Source organism: Sabethes cyaneus, chromosome 3, assembly GCF_943734655.1.
Source record: "Sabethes cyaneus chromosome 3, idSabCyanKW18_F2, whole genome shotgun sequence".
In the NCBI taxonomy this organism is placed as follows: Eukaryota; Metazoa; Arthropoda; class Insecta; order Diptera; family Culicidae; genus Sabethes; species Sabethes cyaneus.
In genome coordinates, this window is record NC_071355.1 from 65,146,550 (window position 1) to 65,168,818 (window position 22,269).

General features: G+C 41.3%; 1 protein-coding gene across 1 annotated transcript; it reads left to right on the forward strand.

Moving 5' to 3' along the window:
- Positions 1-13,270, forward strand: LOC128741503 (CLK4-associating serine/arginine rich protein). Its single transcript, XM_053837372.1, has 8 exons — positions 1-314; positions 735-832; positions 1,103-1,284; positions 9,459-10,920; positions 11,137-11,317; positions 12,034-12,130; positions 12,188-12,293; positions 12,356-13,270. Exons 1-8 carry the CDS (start codon positions 210-212, stop codon positions 13,032-13,034), a joined length of 2,910 nt encoding a protein of 969 aa, XP_053693347.1. The 5' UTR covers positions 1-209; the 3' UTR covers positions 13,035-13,270.
- Positions 13,271-22,269: the final 8,999 nt, after the last annotated feature.

Sequence of the window (22,269 nt, forward strand, 5' to 3'; positions counted from 1 at the left end):
TGAAGTTTTTTCCATTTTTGTATAAATTTATTGCAAAAATTTGCAAAACGGAGTTTTCCTAAGTTAGCTAGTGAAAGCAATTGCAACGCTATAGTGTGTGCAGATGAAAACCGCAAGTTATTGAAGTTTTAAATCGAATTAGTGTATTCAACTAACCGGCCAAAGTTTTGCATTCTGCCCCGTGAAAAGTTTTTCCCAACCCATAACCAATGAAAATGTGGCATGAGGCACGCAAGCAAGAGAAAAAGATCCGGGGCATGCTGGTGGACTACCGGAAGCGGGCCGAGCGGCGACAGGATTTTTACGAGCGAATAGTGCGTTTGTAGACGGAACCAGTTTATTTTTTGCATTACATTTTTGTTTTGGATTCTGCCGGCTGCACAGTGGGCTCATATTGATTAGTGAAGAGATGCGTGGTTGCAGTGCAGAGCGTTGTGTGAGTTAAAGGATATGGTTAATTACCTATTGTGCGGGAATTGATTTTTCAGAAGGCAACAATTCCAAATTATTTCTCCTTTTACTGACAGTATAACAATGCTTAATATGCTATCTCCGTAGGAATAGTTTCTACTTTAGTTTCAATGAAATTTATTAGGCCTAAAATTTGCAATTTCTTTATTGGTTTATTCTCACCCCTAGCGCCGACTGCTCAACAACGCATCTCTTCTGCATGTGCGCCATAGGCGGATAAACGTTTGTTTGTTGCTTTAATGCTTGTTTTCTACTTCCTGCAGAAAGCTGACCCGACGCAGTTCCTGCAAGTTCACGGTCGCAAATGCAAGATCCACCTGGACCCGAGCGTGGCGGCAGCTGCAGACAACCCAGCCATCATGCAAGTGATATTGCAAACAAGCAGAATTCAAAACCTGCTTGCCCTTCTACTACATTACCCATTCTTATTGTTTCCTGTTACGTTTACACAAATCCCCTCTTATAAGTGCTGTTCTTAAGAGGGGTCCATCCTCTTACAGGCCGGTTCCAAAAGAAAGGATTTGTGTTCAAAGGATGATTATTGCTGAATGAACTGTGTTGATTAATTGGTTCGGTTTGTTATCTCTTTCCTTCTATTTCTATCTTTTGTGTCCGACATGCGGTCAAACAGGATGCCATGGCAAGGTCACAAGGACAACCTGATTGATCGGTTCGATGTGCGGGCTCATCTGGACTATATTCCGATGATACCCAGCAAACCTGAGCAGCCGGCCGAGGATGATGTACTGGACGTTGAAGAACGAGCTATGAACTACGAGCGGTATCGCGTTCTTGCACAGAACGAGTTCCTCGGTGGGTAACTATGCATCCATGATTTGTCCATTATTCTATACAATTCGATTGCATATGGTGGTGCGACAAAGGGGCTTTCTGCAAAGGATAATTTCTTATTTTAGCAGACTGTATGAAATGGTTTTTTTTCTTTGGTAAAGACCAGTATAGGCACAGCATTGTTTCGATTTTATGAACTTCCGATTTTGCCTGTCGTGTTATCTCACAGTAAAGATTATTCCCATTATTTTGAGTTCTGCTATGTTTTAAACTTAACACAGGCATTTTTTAACACATTAAAGTTAGGCAGAAAAATACAGGAAAATAATATTTAAAAAATTCAAGGTCCTAAATTTTTCCAAAAAACCTTAAGGAAATGTTTTCTATTTTATTGACCATCGCTTATTTTAAAAAGTCATAATTTTTGAATCAATTATAAAACAAAAAGTTTTGTGTGCAAATGCTAGGAAATTTTCTGTACAATTCAGAAAAAAATCGCACGGATTTTTTTTTCATGACGGATAAACCCGCAGAGTAGTCGAGAAAGCTATGTTCTGCCTCATGCAAAATTTTCTATTTTTTCTCGCTCGTCAATTTATGCTGCTTTAGTGATAAAAATGTCGTATTTGTTGTTTCCGTTGTTCCTGTCGTGCTACCTACTACAAAAATTCATGTCTCATCAAGAATTAAGCATCGTAAAGAAGCCCTTCGGTTAACCCGCTCAAGCATGTGTCGGGAATAAACCAAATAAGACTTGAATAATAGCATAAGCAAACATGGTCATATATTAACCTCGTATTTTTGTCTTGACAATGAGGTCAATAAACCTTTATGACGGTAGTTTTTGACACTTAACGTAGGGGATAGTAGAATAATGTATTGAAACAAAAAAATATTGATAGTGTTCCTGACCTTTTTGTTAAGACCTTAATGTTAAGAAAGCACGAGGTTGGTCTATTTCATAGGAACGGAATCTTCCCCCACATGCGTTGAGAATCGCGGCTAACACACTAACGGACGAACAACGCATTGTGTAGTGCTTTTTGGTTTGGTTTGGTTTTTATTATAGAGCCTTTAACCTGAAGGGTCATTTAGCTCTTTACAACGTGCAGTAGGTACCTCGTATCGTAAATAGCATAGCAAGTACCTGCATAGTTTTTTCGTTCCGGTTAGTAAACAAGTTGGATTAAAACTTCTCGTCTGGCGGTGTTGGTGAAGTTTGAGGTACGCCGAACGCTTAACAAGGAAGATGTGGAATCTCTTCTTTGTTCGGTCCGCCGTGGAGTATCACTACCGGCGAGCCACGGGTCCTGAGAAGGAGTAGTTGCAGGTTTGAATGACCCTTCCTATCCTAATTTTCCGTTCTTTCATCTTCACGCCTTGTTCCTGTTCTGTTTGGAACTCTATCAATTTCTTTGTTTTATTATTTCTTCTACCGTCCTAAATTGTAAAAAACTACCGTTATAAATAATTGAAACATAATCAGCTTCTTGTGAGAGAGTAAATGTGTTTTTTTGTGGAGAACGAACATTGGAAGAACTGGAAAAAATGATACGCTTCTGAAAATACCAACTCTGCATACGATCTTTATCAACATTTCAATACATATAATTATCGATAATGTTTAAATGTGGCCATCATTCTATCCAATGGTATATTTCTGGCGTAATTTTGCACTCTATTTGTCTTTAGGAACGTTCATATTATTATCATTCATATCATATATGACGAATTATATCTGCTGGCGGGCAGGTCGCCCGATTTTTTAGATAATCGCTTATCCACTTCAGATTTATACCACCTATTCAATTGTTTGTAGGTCAAGATTTGGATTACGAAACGACTAACTAAGAAGTGGAAGTACGGATCTACAAAGACAAAGCTAGATTGTGAAAACTATCGAATGATCACTATTCTCAATGTCGTCTATGAAGTGCTTTTCCAAGTCATCTTCCATCAACTGTCATCGTTAGCCGGTAGATTTTTGGAAGGTTATCAATCAGAAGAATTGGTGTTCTGTACAGCATCAGTTTCGTTCGAATTTGCAAACTACGGGACTTAAACCGGCTACGCAATCTACAGAAAGCTCGATTTGCGGCTGCAATTCGTCGTTTTATTTCCGGTTTCATCGTTGTCACATGTTTCCAAGGTATATGATATTTTAAAATGGTGCAAAACAGAGGGCTTAAATGTAAATCCCTCCAAAACTGTTATAGTACCCTTTACTCAAAGGCTCAAACTAAATTTAACACGGCCCACTCTGAATGGAGTTCAAATTCAGTTTGCGGAAGAAGTTAAATACCTTGGTGTTATTTTGGATATAAAACTGAATTGGAACTCTCATCTAGATTAGGGCACAAATGCCCCATGGGTGTGTAGTAAAGCTGTGGGGAAAACATGGGGATTACGACCAAAAACGGTCCATTGGATCTATTTGGCAATAGTTCTTCCAAAAATTACATACGCTTCACTTGTATGGTGGCCCAAACTTAATGAGGTAACCGCTCAAAAGCTAAGTAAACTGCAGAGGCTTGCCTGCATATCAATAACTGGGGCAATGAAAAGTACACCATCAGTTGCTTTGGATGCCCTTCTTAACATGTTACCATTACATCAATTTGTAAAGCAACAGGCTGCAAAAAATGCTCTGCAATTCAAACGATATAACAAGATTTTAGACGGTAATCTGACAGGACATTTAAGTATCCTTAAGGATTCTGGGTTAAACTCTGATGTTACTACGATTGAAGATTGGATGACAGCAAGACAAACTATGACGTTTCCTTCAAAGTGGTTAAATCAAGCCGCTATGTTTGGGAGTCTGGTGGGCCTAGCTTGCGTCCAGGTTCTATTGTGTTTTACACCGATGGGTCGAAGATGGGTGAAAGTACTGGAGCTGGAGTTTTTGGCCCTGCTAGCAGTAAAGCTGTACCTATGGGCCACAGTCCAACAGTATTTCAAGCACAAATTCACGCCATTATTGAATGTGCGAATATCTGTTTAAATAGGAAGTATAGATTTGCAAATATCTGCATATTTTCAGATAGCCAAGTAGCTTTGAATGCGCTTAAAGCTTTTACATGTAAATCGAAGCTAGTGTGGGAATGCATTCTTTCTCTTAGAACATTGGCCAGTAGGAACGAAGTAACTTAACTGGGTGCCCGGCCATTGTGGTATTGAAGGAAACGAACAAGCCGACAGAAAATAGAGAAGGTTCTGCATAAAATTTTATTGGTCCGGAACCATTTTGTGGAGTCCCGGAGTGTGCTCTAAGGACCGAAATAAGAACATGGGAAACGTCCATGGTAGAATCAAATTGAAACGCCACGGATACATCCAGACAGGCAAAAAGATTCATAAGACCAAGTGCAGCAAAAGCCCGGATGTTATTAAATCTTAGTAAAAAAGACCTAATTACTGGTCTGTTTACTGGTCACTGCTCGAGCAGATATTACCTAAATAAAATGAGAAAAATGACACTGCTCAATGTCGTTTTTGTCAATTTGAAATGGAAACTGCTGAACTCTTTAACTGTGGAGTATTAATAAATCAAAGAATGTCAATATTTGGAAAGGGATTATTAGAGCCCCACGAAATTCGGCAAAGCGATCATGACAGGGTATTAGACTTTATAAAACGAGTCGTGCCTAACTGGGATCGTGTGCTATGTCAACCATTGTCCTTCACACCTTAATTGTGACAGGATATTTGACTAGCACCAAATCAAATATGGGTCATACAACAATAGTCCTTATAAATGGACGCAGTTGTGATATGGCTCTACAGGAAAGGAAAAAAAGGTATATGACACTGCTCTAAGGTTGATTCCGATGGTACTGACATCATCCGCAAAACCAAGAAGCATTTTGGAATTTCGTTCCCTTCCCCGTTTGTTCTTCGTACTGCATCTTGCAGGGTAATGATAAATAGCAGATTAGATAGTGCATGTCCTTGCTTCGGCCCCTACAACATCACGAAAGCAGTTAAGGTCTCACCCACTATTCTGACGCATGATTTCGACCCATCCAGTGTCGCACGAAGTACCTTAACTAGTTTCATCGGAAATCTATATTTTAGACAGCTTATTTTGTTTGAGCGTGAGCCGCCCTAAAATCTACAAACAGATGATGAGTCTGTAAGTCGTACTTCTGGAACTTGTCGAGTAACTGACGCAGAGTAAACATCTGATCCGTTATGGAACGACCCTCACGAAAACCAGCTTAATAGTCGCCGATGAAAGACTCCACTAATAGTCGTAGTCTACAGAACACCTTATAGGATATCACCTTATAGCTTATAGGCAGAATTGGGCAGTGTAATACCTCGATTGTTTTTGCACACGAGTTGATGTCCTTTTTAAAAAATAGGGCAAATGAGGCCATCTAATCACAGTTCTGGCATTTGTTCTTCCACCCAGATTCGGACAATAATCCGGCGGATTACTTAGTTTAGCAGCTCACTACCCACTTTCAGAAGTTCAGTTGGGATACCGTTCTTCCCAGCAGGTATCAGGTATCAGCATCTTTGGCTCGAGCAGCACGTTCCTCACAATCATAAAATTTAAGCTTGAAAAACAGTGCATAACTACCCAACGAATAAGATTCCTCCAATTCCAGCTCACGGCAGTAAACACCAGCACCCGCGCGACCTTCGTACAAGGAACCATCGGTATAACAGACCACATAGTCGGAAATTTTCCTTTCCATGTAGCCTGACATCCAATCCTCTCTAGGAGGAAAGTCACTTGAGAAAGTCCTATACGGGAAAGTACGCATGAGCGTTACATCGCTAGGAGCAAGGGCAAACTTGTCCTCAGCAACAATTTGCGACCACAATCGAGTATGACCAGTGGAACCGTCCACAGACTGCCAAAGGCCAATCGCGTGTAGTCGATAAGCACATATTAGTGCCTCTTGCTTCAGGTGGAAGTGTAGAGGTTTAATATTGAAAATAGCTTCTAGGGCGGCAGTAGGAGTTGTAGTAAATGCACCAGACATTGCCATTAAACACATCCTTTGAAGATGGTTTAGCTTTGTCTGGACAGTCACAACTTCCCCTCTCCGCCACCATACAAGACAACCATACACCAGTATTGGTCTGACAACGACCGTGTATAACCAGCGTATGTATTTGGGTTTAAGTCCCCAAGAGTTGCCAATTGCTCGTCTACATTGTCCAAAGGCCATGCACGCTTTTTAAATTCGGAAATCAATATTTGTGGACCAGTCAAGCTTGGATTTGAAGATCAACCCCAACGTACTTCACTTCATTCACAACATCAACATCCGAATCGTAAAAGCGCAGAGCGCGAGCTCCATTGGTATTTCTACGTATTGAAAATAAGACGATGGATGTTTTGCTCGGATTTACCGAAAGTGCAGTTTCTCGGCACCACGTTTCCACGACGCCTAGTGCCTGCTGCATTAAGTCAAATAATGTGCTTATGCACTTTTCAACTACTAGGATGAGATAGTCATCCGCAAAACCATATGACGGATAGCCTAGACCATTGAGTTTCCTCAGTAGGCCATCCGCCACAAGGTTCCATAAAAGAGGCGAGAGAACGCCACTTTGTGGACATCCACAAACACTTTGCTTCCAAATGCTTGCTTGCCGTAAGGACGAAAAAAGCAATCGGTTACTAAACATTTGTTCTATCCACTTTATGATTATTGAAGGCACATTATGATAACGAGCAGCCTCCAAAATGGAAGCGAAAGATACGTTATCAAACGCGCCTTCAATATTCAAAAAAGTTCCTAAGTAAGATTCCTTTTGTGAAAAAGCAACCTTAATTTTATCCACCACATCATGTAATAAAGTGGTTATAGGCTTGCCACTTTGATAAGCATGTTGTGCTGAATGCAGAGGAACTTCCACTAAGCTTGTTTCGCGGATGTCGTGATCAACAATCCACTCAAGTGATTTAAGCAAGAAAGACGTTAGACTGATTGGTCTAAAACTTTTTGCTCGCTCGTATGTCGCGCGTCCACCTTTAGGAATAAACTTAATGGTTATTTCACGCCATTGAGTTGGGATGTACTCAATGGCAATACTACACACAAACATCCTTCTCAGAATGTGTTTGAAGTACTTGAATCCTTTTTGCAGTAGAATAGGGTATGTTCCATCTGTTCCAGGAGATTTGTATGGAGAGAAGCTGTTCACGGCCCACTCAATCGCTTCAGTTGTGACAAGTCTCTGAGCAAAAACCCATGAGTCTAAGCCACCTAAAACGATTTCTGGATCGTTTCGAACTTCAGGTTCCACACAGCCCGGTAAGTGACTATAAAAGAGACATTCCAGGATTTCATTGTTATTCGAACAGTATTCACCGTTCGAACTTCGAATGTTATTAACCTGATAATCTTTCGATTTTGACAGTATTTTATTAAGTCGACTTGCCTCGCCGAAACTGGAAACGTTGCTGCAGAACCTGTGCCAGCTCGTGCGTGCTGAAGATCGTAGAGCCTTTGCATAGGCTTTCTGGGCCTGCTTGAAAGACTCCACGCCATCCCTACGACGTCTATTCCAGGCTCTCCTGCATCGTTTTTTTAGTTCCGCGAGATGAGAGTTCCACCACGGTGTTCCTCTAGTCGTTTAATAGTTTTTAGCGGGCAGGCCACTTCAAAAGCTTCCGCAATAAAAGATGTTGTGACATCTACAGCCACATCCAACTCGATCGATGGCTCAATCGCCGGTTCGAATCCTTGAAATTTCGTCACCAGTTCCTCCTCCAAGAGTTCCCAGTCGGAAAATCTCGGATTGCGAAATGTTGCAGCGTTGAAGGAGACCCACTTGGCGTAGAACCCATAAGGGAAATTGGGCAGGACTCCTTTATTGTTCCCACGAGACGCAAGGGACAACAAAGATCGACCGTACCAGAGCCCCGCATGGCACAGTAGGGGCAAGATGCCCAAAGCACTCCGTTCGCGACTGGAATGTTTTCACCCCTCCAGCCATTCAGTCTTCGGCACGGAGTTAGACCTTGTCTTAGAGGCTCCTGATTTGCTGACTCTCACGGCAGGATCACGTCCCGTGGCTCATTTTTTGCCCAACCGTACAATTCTGCTCCAACCGCCAAAGGGCATAACTGCATATTGTGTAAACAGACCGATTGAGAATCTCTCTCTCTGTGCTAAGCCAGCAGAGAAAATAACTCTCTCCCGCAGTCATGCCCTCCGAAAAACCGGCGCCGAACTGCATGATTAGGTAGCCGGAAACCACACGGCGAGTGTTCCACCTTCTCTGTCTGCGTACGACAACCAAGGTTGCGCACCACTAGGTGCGCAACTTTGGCTGCCGTACCCCAGCTGGCACTACGTACAGGTAGAGATAGGAGTTAGAAAACAGAGGTGATATATTTGCACATGTTCACTCATTTGCCAACCTAAAATCAATCGACTTCGCTACAGAATAGCGTCGTTTGTGTGCTGTTGACGAGGAGGCAGTAGACCGAGGTGTATGCTAGATTTATCATTTGGTCGGTAAATGGCGGTATGTCCGAAATATAAAGTCGATGGGTAGATTCTGGTCTAGGGCTTATTCAATTTTTAATAGACAGATCAAATTGTAAGAAACAAAAATCCACGTAATATCACAGCGTGAATTAGTGCCAATTTGCCGATTACGGAGCTAGACATAAAAACTTTCTGAATAGCATCTGTGAATGGATTTTCATGTTGAAGCTGCTTTTTGTTGGTATATTTAGTCAGAAATTGGCAGGGTCGTCGTACGTTTTGATCATTATGTCTGCAACAGATTTAGATGAGTTGTTGATTGTTATTAAAGTTGACTTGTTTTGCTCGTTTGAATTTTTTCTATAGTCGTCACTGAGTAAACGCTATCATAATTTAACTAATTATTTTTGTGCCTGTTTGCATTTGACGTGCATCAGAGCGACTGGCTGTTTCATGGCGGTTCATCGTGATATTGTAGCAGACCTGAGAATAAACCAATGCTCAAGTCACTCAACATCCACTAAGCATTATTCTACTAAGATACCAACCCACGACAATTGCTATAATCTACAACTGAATTTGATTGTTTGATGTTGTCGGGTAATGATACCTATTATAAATTGTTAAGCCAGATCACTTTATCAGTTATGCAATTTATATTAACCACAATGTCGCTATTGATTATAATATGTCCTTATTCAGTTCGAACCAATTCTAAAGTTTCATTCCTTGCAGGCATCAGCGAGGAAAAGTTTCTGCATCAGCTTTTCCTGGAGGAGCAGTTCGGTGTGAATGCACAGGTTGAAGCCGAACAGAAAGCATCCTCATCGAAAAAGAAAGCCGGCGGTGGAGTAGCGATTGGTTACACATACGAAGAAACGGAACCAACCGGCGTGGTTCCGTTTACACAAACCATCACGGCAATCGAACAGTCTGCGGCCGCGAACAAGTACGATGAGTGCATGAAGAGTGACTCGGACTCGGATTTGGACATGGATGTGTCCATCGACATCAATAAGGTGGGAAATGCCCAGGCCCATGAGATGAACGCTTGTGGGCGGCATTACGGAATGAAGAGCAACGATTTCTACTCCTACTTGACGAAGGATGCGGATGAAGCGGAAGCAATCCGCATGGCTCGTGAAGAAGAACAAGAGAAGATAATGTTTAGTGGAAGAAAAAGTAGGCGTGAACGAAGGGCGCAAAGAGAACGGAAGTTTGCTGGCAGACCAACTAGCCCCCCAAGCTATGCTGCTAAGGAAGAATTAGTTCCGAGGACTTACGATGATCCTAATGATAGTTCGAGATCTCCTTCACCTATCAATTCTGGGAAAATAACCTATATTACCTCATTCGGTGGTGAAGATGAACTCCAGCCACACTCAAAGATTTCGATTAGCTTTAACAAAGACAGTCAAGCCGGGAGCTCGAAAGGCGGTTCATATGCGGAGAAAGTAAAGCAAAATTTAGAGAAGTTGAAGAGCATGAGTTCTAAGCAGGAAGTACAAAAAATGCCGGCGCAATATCAGCGAAGGTCTCGAAGCTACAGCGATCGCAGCAGGAGTAGAAGCCGAAGTGGATCCCGATCCTGGCGGAGGCGAAGGAGTCGAAGCCGCTCGAAAGGAAAGCGCACCTATTCGAAGTACAGACGACACTCACGGTCGACTTCACGATCGTCCAGGTCAAGATCACACTCAAGAGGCCGACGTGGTGGCCGTCGTTCACCAGAGTACGGAACTCGCCATAGAAAGGCAAGATCATCCTCATCATCGTCTCCAGTTCGGAAACCTTCGCGAAAAACTTCCAGTTCGGATTCTAATTCCTCTCGTAGTCCCAGTCCAGTTGCGACGAAACCAAAGCGAACATCACCTCCATTTTCTCATAGAAAAGTCACAGTGAAAACAGAAGCGTCTGAAAAAGCTTCCGTTTTTGTCCCCGTCGAGCCGCCAAAGTTAGCTGCACCTTCAACCTCGATAGAACCGGCCGTTTCGGTCGTAAAAGAAGAAGCATCTACTAAAGTGCCTATACTGGTGGAACCGGAACCGGAAGTTCCTATTCGACGATATTACGGTCGGAAACGCGATGACCAAAGTTCTAGTGACAGTGAATTGAACACGGACAGTTCCGAAGATGACGAACCGAAAAAGGCGGGACCAACTGAGCAACAACCACCGCCGGCGATGGAATTTTCCACTATGTGAGTCCACAGACTGTAAATCGTTTTCAGTTCTAGTCTCCTCCTGCATATCTACCTTTAGGCCTACCGTGATTCGATGCAGTGTTGTCAGTTTAGCTGTTAAATAATAAATTTTGTTATCAAGAAAGCTGCCAGATCTGCATTGAATTTTGAAAAAATATAATCGTCTTTACCATCAGCACGCGCATCACATTTCTAACGATGTCTGTATTGCAGGGCGCCACAAACGCAATTGGAGAAATTCGGCGGAAGCTCACATTCCGGAACGTTCAGCTTCAAGCAGGAAAAGCCGGAATGCGCTCCGTACGGACCGTCCTCGTCGTCGGCAAGGTTTGGTAAATCAGCATCGGTCACTAGCGCCGGTGCTGGCAGCTCAATCGGCCCACCCGAGTCCAAAGTCAGTAAGAATAATTCAACTATCATAATTTTCCACAACAAAACTCAACTTCAACTTCACTTCTGCTACTACTGCTACTGCCTATGCTACCATCGTTGGTTTTTTGCAGTAGTGGACCTTTTTCGTGAGACTGGTTGGCATGATCAAAATTCGAAAAAGCAAAAAGCTCCAATTCACAAAGATTATTGGTCACTTCGTGTGTTTAGTGCACGTTCGTGGTTTAAGCGTCTTTCGGGAGATAGGTTTGAGCTGAATTAGGCATTTTGTAGAAATAACATTCAAAATTTTAGAAGTGGATTGACTAACATTTCGTAGGTTTTGTACCCAGAAAAACACCGTTTCGTGGCAATTATTGATATATACTTGATACTGCTGCTAGTAATGATTTAGCATGAATTTGTATTTTCAAGTGATTCTGAATATTATCGCCATGAAATCGTGTTTATGGAAATGTTGGGCATAATTAGAATAGAATTTAGATAGTCTCGAGTCGGTAGTACCTACATGAAAGCGTTTCCCAAAGCACTGGTCGAATGAGAGCTTTGTAACATTTTTTTTTCAACTGAAACCAACATTTTAACTTTGCAAAATGTAAATTTAAGCTGGAAAAAGTAATTCGACAAGTGCATATTAAACGTTACTCATAGCACATAGGCAGGCACGGCTGAGTTGTGGCCACTTTGCATCTAATCGTATTCATTCACGTATGTTTTCAGAGCGGCGATGGTGGTTCCGGTGCAGGTGGTGCACCCAAGTCACTTAATCCTAGAGATCGGTTAAAACGGAAAATGCAAATACTCTTGAATAAGCAGTGTAAGCAACACATTCGCATCTGGACATGCTTTTGACTAATAGATCGAATTTTTCCAGTTAAAGCAGACAAAAAGGCAGAAATCGAAAAGGTAGAACGTCAGATTCAGCAGCAGCAGGAACGAGAAGATGAAATGCGTGAGCTGGCGCTTAAACTAAGGCGCAGGTAGGATTTTCTTGTGAAACTAGCACTTTCTGGTCTTTGAACGAGCGTATTTTCAATTCTAGGCAACGTGAGCTGCGACACAAGTACGGCACGCCTGAAAGCGATAAGAGCCCGTCCAAATCCGCCGACAGTTCAGGGGAGGAGCATTACAAGGATACACGTTTGCCACCGGTCAAGGAGCCATCGCTTCCACCAAAGCCTCCCGCGGCACCACCGGCGACAAGTTCAACCAGTTTCAGTACTAGTGCAGTTATCGAACGTAAGCCGGTCCTCCGGCGAGTTGCGCAGGTGGAAACCTCGCGGTCTCCTAGTCTCGTTAGGAGCGTACAAAGGCGTTCGCGAAGCCGTAGCCGTTCACGTTCTTCGGCCACCGGTGGACGAAGCATTGTTGCCTCCAGCAGCGGTCGGCGTTACGACGATCGTCATTACAGGAGACGTTCTCCGCCATCTGCGCCACCTCCAGCACCAACCAGATCTCGATATCGATCACGCTCTCGTTCGCGGGATCGTGATCGTGACAGAGGACGTGAGCGACGCGGGGGAAGCAAAACTTATCGTGATTATGGGCGCGGTGGAAGCAGTCGTTACCATCGACGAAGATCGCGCTCGGTGTCCCGGGAACGACGCAGATCACGCTCGAGAACACGCCGATCGAGTTCGCGATCTAGAAGCAACGTAAGTGCCGGTAGTAACCGCAGGGATAGATCACCTAAGATAACGAAAAAGTTGGTTGACTATTAATATATCCGGTTTCCTATTGTGTATGGTTTACGTTAAGAAAATCAGTGTTTTGCCATATTATAGAGCGCGGTACCTACCTGAGTCTACCGCTTAACTCTTGTTATATCAGTAAGTGATACATTATGGGTTGTGCATGCTAAAATGTTGGCAAGCAATAGGATCATGGTAATAAAACCTACATTTCTCAGGACGATATGAATTTTTGTGGAACAACTCTGCTAAAACGGAAATAAAGTTGTAACGTTGAAGTGAAGGATTTGAATGGTCAAAAATGTTATTGTAACATTGAAATAAATTGAACCACTACCAAATATGTCTATGGGTGGCTGACATTTGCAATAATTTTATTATATATAGTAGGGAAAAGGCGGACATTTCGGGAAAGACGAACATGTGTCATCTTATAAACAATAATTTGTTAAAGTAAATTAATGATGGGCAATCTTTTTATAGAGTAAATGAACATTTTTGTATGAAACTGCTGATATTCAGTGAAAAGTTAAAGAAGCGTTCAGACCAAATACCGTACCAAAAAAGTAGACAGAGACAAATACCGATTCCGAAAATCTCCAACGCGTAGAGTACTGACGATTACTATAGGTGCGTCACTCTATGCTCGAGTCTGTTACAGTATACGGTCTATTCAAAAATTTTGCAAATCGTCTCAGAGAAGAAATTAATCTCATTCCAGCATACCAAATGGCGTTTCAAAACTAACGCAGTGCCCCAAACCAGATATTTGTTCTGCTAAGAATATTCGATGAAAGGTGGAGGAAAGGCGCTAGACCTAAAACAAGCGTTTGACAAGCTGGACATTTCAGAAGCAGGAATGAGTGCTTCAAAAGCACTAGTAAATCGAATCATCGCAGCGTGTCTTTATGAAAAAACTTCTGTCCGTGGTATGGACATAAAACTCCAATAATTCAAAAAACGAGAGGTGTGAGGCTGCCCGCGACTCTTCTTATTGATGCTGCATCATGTGCTTATGACAATAAAAAAACTCATGCCGGAACTGAAACTAACGCACGAAGCTACTACCATCAAACTTCCATTCCTGGTCTTGATTTGCAATGAGGTAGACGACATAGAAAAGTTACTGACGATTCTAGAACCGATGTTGCATTCGATAGGGCTTGAAATCAACGTTAAAAAACTACACTAATGTACAGGGATCCGGAATTTATTGATAATACCGACCCTGAGAAGATGGTAAAGATAGGTAAATACCACTGGTCACGACTCTAAGGTACTTCTGTGCGCAAATAACGAGCAAAAGGTGCCACCACATCGGGGAGAATTCAAATAACCTAGAAAGCTTTTCACCTTCTGTGCACATTCCTTAAGGAACATCCTATAAGGTGGTTAGTAGTTTCGAAACTCTATCACACCGGTGATCACATACTCTATGGAAGTAGCGATGTTCATTGAAAATAAAACAGGGATGCACTGCGGAGCATCGAGAACGAAATTCTCATCACCCTCCGGGGGCTTAGCGCAGGTCTGTGAATCAGAAGGAAGGAACGAAGGATCAAATGGAGCCACGAATAATGAAAACGAGGACAATTCACTAACAGCGCCGACGCCGCTGGGGGGCCACACAATCTACATCAAAATCCATGTAGTTAGGCTCAACTTCTATGGTCACATAATTAGAAGTGAGCACATGACACATTCCAGCGTTACAGGACACAATGTAACCATTTTTACTATGCAAATTTATTCTTGTTTCACCAAATTTTTAGCAAATAGATTGTAAAATTGTTGACTGAAGGGGACATTACTTTCCAGTTGTATGCCAGGGATTTGATTCAATAGGAACTGATTTGCGGGGTAGGGACAGTGTCCCGTAACGCTGGGATGTGTCACATGGGTATCTTAAAAACGGCTGTGGAGTTCAGAATTAATAAACCAAAGAAAACGGGAAGGCCAGCGCATACGTGGAGGACGTGTATTCGGCAGGACGTAGACAGGACTGGTGAACCTTTACATTATTGGCAAGAGATCACAACGGAGAAGTATAAAATAAAAGACCGCACAAAACGACTATATGCCGAAATGATCAAGTCGGAATATGAAGACGGCGGTGTTTCTGACTGGGACAGCGGCATTAACCCACAGTTCATTAACCCCACTCAGCGACGGCGTAGATACTTTTGTATGAACAGATAATATTTGATATGAAGAAATCAGTAAGAAGAAAAAGACAAGCAGAAATAAAGAAAAAGAACCAGGAAAAAAGAAAACGTATAATGAAGTTATGAAAACACCGACCCCCTCCAGTTTACCATATCATTAAGTATGTCAGTCATGCTTACCCCTCAATGCATTTGGACCTACACTAAGTTTATAATACCATCTCATTTTTCTTTTTTCTCTCCCTTTACATATATCCAATACCTATCCGGGGAGGAACGAGGGAGTATGGTTTAACGACCTATGCCAGAAGAGAAACTGAAGAACAACGACAAATTAAGGTAGGGTTAGGAGTCGCAGGAGTCTCAGGTAAACCCTACAAGTCCAAAGGTAAGAGAAGGTAAAGTGCTTCACTAGAACATTGAAGAGCAATATATGCAGGACCTTAAGTAAATTTTAATGGTGTTTATAAATTTTAATTTTTTGGAAAGTATTTCAAAATCAGTTAAGTACTACTAAGTTCAAAATTCAAATTTGTTGTCCTACCTGATTCTTAAGTTAGAAGGTAAAAACCTCGCACTACAGTCAATTTATTTTATTTTAGAATTGTGTTCAATTAGCCAACATAGGCTAGTCGGTTTGCTGATGCTGATATTCAGTAAAAAGTTGAAAAAATAGTATTCAAGAGAAAGACGGACTCAAAATGATTTAGAATTCAGTTAAACTATCTCACCGATTTAACTTTGTAGATACCGATATATTATATACTAGCTGACCTGACAAACTTCGTATTGCCACAAATTAAACTGTGCTGTTGCTTAGCCAGATAAATTAAAGCGGATAACACTTAAATATTCGCAGTGATTGTATAACATTTGGCCGAACACCATTTCGTGAAAAACCTTACGCGGAATGTACCATTTCACGGAAAACCTTTTTGTGGAATGTACCATTTTGCAGGGGTGATCCTCTTCTTACTCGATGTCGCTCGTTCGGACCCAACTGAAGGAAAGTAATAGAGGTTAGTAGACCTAGGAAAACAAATAAACCTAGACGGAGGTGATTTCTGCGGGAGGGCTGCCCCCGTTCGAGTTATCAAGAACTTTGTATTTCATTTGTGTGGGAGCCCCCCTCTTAAAGTGGGGAGGGGTCCTAATTCACCATAGAAAATATTTTTGCCTCCAGAAACCTTCACATGCCAAATTTGGTTCTATTTGCTTGATTAGTTCTCGAGTTATGAGGAAATTTGAATTTCATTTTTATAGGAGCCCCCCCTCCTAAAGTGGGTAGGGGTCCCAATTCATCATAGAAAAAATTTTTGTCTCCAAAAACACCCACGTGCCAAATTTGGTTCCATTTGCTTGATTAGCTCTCGAGTTATTAGGAAATTTGTATTTCATTTGTATAGGAGCCCCCCCTCCTAAAGTGAGGAGGGGTCCCAGTTCATCATAGAAAAAAATTTTGTCTCCAAAAACACCCACGTGTCAAATTTGGTTCCATTTGCTTGATTAGTTCTCGAGTTATGAGCAAATTTGTATTTCGTTTGTATAGGAGCCCCCCCCCCCTCTTAAAGTGGGGAGGGGTCCTTATTTACCATAGAAAATATTCTTGCCCTCGAAAACTTTCACATGCCAAATTTTGTTCTATTTGCTTGATTAGTTCTTCAGTTATGAGGAAATTTGTATTTCGTTTGTATAGGAGCCCCCCCTCTTAAAGTTGGGAGGGGTCCTAATTCACCATAGAAAATATTCTTGCCCTCGAAAACTTTCACATGCCAAATTTGGTTTCATTTGCTTGATTAGCTCTCGAGTTATTAGGAAATTTGTATTTCATTTGTATAGGAGCCCCCCCTCCTAAAGTGAGGAGGGGTCCCAGTTCATCATAGAAAAAATTTTTGTCTCCAAAAACACCCACGTGTCAAATTTGGTTCCATTTGCTTGATTAGTTCTCGAGTTATGAGGAAATTTGTATTTCGTTTGTATAGGAGCCCCCCCCTCTTAAAGTGGGGAGGGGTCCTTATTTACCATAGAAAATATTCTTGCCCTCGAAAACTTTCACATGCCAAATTTTGTTCCATTTGCTTGATTAGTTCTTCAGTTACGAGGAAATTTGTATTTCATGTGTATAGGATCCCCCCTCCTAAAACGGGGAGGGGTCCCAATTCATCATAGAAAAAAATTTTGTCTCCAAAAACACCCACATGCCAAATTTGGTTCCATTTGCTTAATTACTTCTCGAGTTATGAGGAAAATTGTGTTTCTTTGGTACAGGAGCCCCCCCTCTTAAAGTGGGGAGAGGTCCTAATTTACTATAGAAAGAATTCTTGCCCTCGAAAACCTTCATATGCCAAATTTGGTTCCATTTGCTTGATTAGTTCTCGAGTTATGAGGAAATTTGTATGGAAGCCCCCCTTTTAAAGAGGAGAGGAGTTATAATTCCCCTTATAAAGAGGGGAGGGGTCTCAATTTACCATAGAATAAATTCTTGTCACCGAAAACACCCACATGCCAAATTTTGTTCTATTTGCTTGATTAGTTGTCGAGTTATGCAGAAATTTGTGTTTCATTTGTATGGGAGCCCCCCCTCTTAGTGGGGGGAGGGGTTTCTAACCATCACTAAAAACTTTTCTGGTCCCAGAAAACCTCTACATGCATATTTTCATGCCGATTGGTTCAGTAGTTTTCGATTCTATAAGGAACATACGGACAGACAGACAGACAGACAAACAGAAATCCTTCTTTATAGGTATAGATTAGTTTCATAGATTTGGTTCCATTTGTTCCATTTGCTTGATTAGTTCTCGAGTTATGAAGAAATTAGTGTTTCATTTGTATAGGAGCCCCCCCCTTGTTAAAGAACGGAGGGGTCTCAGTACACCATAGAAAAAAATCCTGTCTCCTAAAACCCTCACATGCCAAATTCGGTTCCATTTCATTTGTATTTCATTTGTATGGGAACCCCGCTTCTTAAAAAGGCAGGGATCCTAATTCACCATAGAAAAAATCCCTGCCTCCTAAAACCCCTACATGCCAAATTTGGTTCCATTTGCTTGATTAGTTCTCGAGTTATGAGGAAATTGGTATTTCAGTTGTATGGGAGCCCCCCCATCCTCTTTGAAGAAGGGGTCTCAGTACATCATAGAAAAAATTCTTGCCTCCAAAAACCCTCTCATGCCAAATTTGGTTCCAGTTGCTTGATTACTTCTCGAGTTATGCAGAAATTTGTGTTTCATTTATATGGGAGCCCCCCTCTTATTGGAGGAAGCTTAATAAGAACCTTCTCTCCAAAAATCTCTACATGCAAGTTTTCACGCCGATCGGTTCAGTACTTTTTAATTCTATAAGGAAGAGAGAGAGAGAGAGAGAGAGAGAGAGAGAGAGAGAGAGAGAGACTGATGACCAGGCCAGGAGTCGTATGCTCACTGCGCTCAAAGAGCCCAAGTGCGGAGGGGCACGAGCGATTCGCACGACACGGAGTTTCTACAAAACGGCCAGATGCAAGAATTTCGCCATGTCTGTGATGTGTAATGATAGTGCTGGCAACCTGCTTAGGGGCCGTGCACTAATTACGTAAGGCATAATGGGGGGAGGGGGTTTCGCGAAATCTTACAAAATCTTATTAGGGGGGATCATTTTCCCAATCATTTCTTACGTAAGATTTTCACACACGAAAAATTTCATATTTTTAATAGCAACTCATGTTACTTGTTACATTTTTTTTAAATTGAAGAGTTAAGTTGTGAAGTGTCAAAATCCTTCATGCTGCAAGAAAATGTGTAGTAACCTGCTGAGTAGTTTAGCTGGGAACGCATTTCGATCTAATAATCATCTTGAGAAATCCTGTGATTTTAAATCCCATTTGAAATATTTCATAACCAAAACCAATAACCAATTTCGTGTTCCAGTAAAACCGATAACGTATACTCCAGAGGATCCAAGTTGACTAAAAATGTGTCTATATCAGTGATGGCCAAACTGCGGCTCTTTAATATGGTCGTTGCTGCCCGCGAGCTGGTTTGATGGATGGTGGACGGGAACTGTAGGTTGAATTTATTAACGTCAGGAAAACATATTGTCAGCAGTCATTTCGGGCCACGGATCTATGGAGGAGATCTGATTTATCCCGCATTATGCTTATACCGTGGCCACCAATGGTCTATATGTTTACATCTGTTGTTGTAATGAGTGTTCTGCTTAAAGGCTTCCGGAACAATAGAAAATGTCGTTTTTCAAGCCACAAGTACTGTTAGCTTACAGATATTTCTAAGCGAAGGTCCACAGTTTTATATGTTTGAAAATGTCTGTCACCTACCTTTAATGATTGTGAGGAACGTGCTGCTCGAACCAAAGATGCTGATACCTGATACCTTTAACCTGCTTCGTAGTCAAAAGTCTCGCTCGTTTTTCAGTACAGAACACTCCCAGTTTGCGACATCTCGGAGTGATTGCGGTTTTTGATTGTTTTAAGATCTTTTAATTGAGCAAAAAAAATGTTTTTAAGCATTTTGTCTTAAAGTCAGGCAAAAAAAAATTTTTTTTGCGTGGAAAATAATAATAAAAGCAAGAATACAATATTGGTTTACGTTCAAACCAATATTGTATTCTTGCTTTTATTATTTTCCATGCAAAAAAAAAAAATTTTTTTTTGCCTGAGTTGAGTTTCAAGCTTTTAAAAATAATTTGTAATGTCCTATTTGAGAATGAATGATATTATGATTTAAAATAAATTCTAGACTAATGTATCTAACTAATAGGTCTTGACATTATAATGAAATTTGTACAAGATAAAATTTTTTGTAGCTATTATCAGGATCACAAGATATTTCATGTTAGGATCAATTGCATAGGAAGACTTCAATGCCAAGGAAAAAGCGATGAACCTCAAAAAGCATACACATTACACACATTATTCTCTAAGCTTCCGGTGCGACAACAATTTTGTCAACCGTTATTGTATAAAAAAGACCTGTTTTCCGCGTTGAACACAGAGCGCTTATGTTCGACGACTTGTCGCTCCACCCTTCTGCATGGTGAAAAGAGTCTACTAAATTAGACTAGACCAAATTTAAGACTTTTATTGACATTGAACTGTACGCTGCTTAATTCAACTCAACGCTGAATAAATAGAGGCAGTTCCGAATGTCGATATGGGAAAACAGGTAGTTCGACGTCCTTCCTCTTCCATTGTTTTCTAACTTTGCTTATTAAGACGCTAACATTAGAACCAACTGACCATCAAAATTCCTTCGCCATTCGTAGCATTTGGATTCACGACGTCATTTGTGTACAAGTTTTATATCAAATTTCGCTAGAGCTGCTCTCATGCGTTGAACAATCGTACATCATTCCGTGAGTAGGGAGGCTTGAAAAACAAAGGCGCTTAGGTCCATCATAAATTATAATATTTTCGCCCCGGTTAGTTTGTTTTGATTAGAGCTGTCCAGCGGCGGTTTATCTTCTTGGGCTTGGGTTTGCCAGCTTATTCGTTCTATTGTCCACGATTTACGTTGAATTCCATAGCGCTTGCCGTGCCGCCGGACGGCGCTTGAGATCTTCTCTTTTCTTTCTTCTGTACCCGATGACCTTGACTTGCATACCTTGTACGGAGCTTATTTCATAATTATACGCATAGTAAACGCGGATGTCAGAGTTTTATTGCCCAGAACCGTGGACGGGTTGGGTTATCCGAACTAAGGCTACGATAAATAAAGCCATTCGATTTCGCCTTCGCAAAGTGCAATAAAATCATGCATGCGATGCGCGAAGAAGCAGAGTCTGGAAATTGCAGTTTTTCAGATGATCAATCTATGCGTGGGATTACTTCGACCTCTTGCCTCGCTGCGTGATGCCATTCATCCCTTTTTTCCTTAACTTAAATTATTAAATTGTCTTTAACACCAAGGTTTTATGCCATAAAGTGATTATCGCATGCTATCGGTCTTCTGAACGTTTCATTGTTCTCTCCTATCAGTTTATGATACATCATTTATTAAGGAATCAATTTAGTTAATAGTTAGTTGATAGATAACAATCTCCGAAATAAAGAATAACAAAAATCAGTCGTGTAACCAAAAATTCTCATACTTGTTTCCAGTATCAAGACAAAAACCTGAAATTGAAACCTGTTTGTAGCTTTGTCATAGCTTAAGCACCTTCACTGAAAAAGGGATGGTTGCACGTTGATCCCATTGATCCCTATCGTCGCTCATCACCAAAGTCATCGATATCCCACAATTGTTTGTACACGACTTGTTTAAACCATTGTAGACTCTTGGGCGACACGAGAGCGTTAAGCAATGACTGCTTGACAGATGACATATTTATGTTGGTTTGTAATAGAACTGTTACACTAGAAGTAGAGTGTTAGTAAAATCTTTTGGAACTTGCCAACGAAACTAAGGACTGTACTGGCGACAATCTGTCTCTAGTGGTTGTCTTCTACACTTTTGGGAACTCCCTCTAAGAGCAGATGGTAATCATTTCGTCGTTCCCAGCGCGAACGATCGCGCTGCCAGCTGTAAAATGATGAATGAGCCAAATGCTAAACGTGATTGAAGCGAAAGCATGGTGAATACGTATATCTCGATTTTCATTGAGGTGAATACATATTTTCATCCTGAAGTCTGTTATGTAATACTAAAATTTACGTAATTCATTTTTTTTCTAAGTTCTTATTTACTACAGCTGAAACGTTTCAAAAAGTGGCCTTTACATACTTTGGAATAAACTATTCCATGAATGGCTCTCTACTTCCTGCTGTGCTGGTGCGGTGCCTGGTAAGCATGTCATCGATCCAGCAAACGATCGATCAGGTTGGTCGAGTCGTCAATCATTGATGTGAGGACACTCAAATATCTATTGTAAAACGAACAAGTACCTGCGAATTATTATGGTGATTTTTTCATCTAACAAGTTTAGTTTATCTTGACGATCCTGTATATATGAAGAGCTAGCTATCAGAGCTAAGTGCATGATAAGTCGCGTATTTTTAGTGCTTTTGTTGTTCGATTAATCTGTACGATATCGCTTCACTTCGATAACTTGATGTTTTATATCATTTTGGCCAACTATTTTTAAAGGTAAAGGGCTCTTTATTCATATGA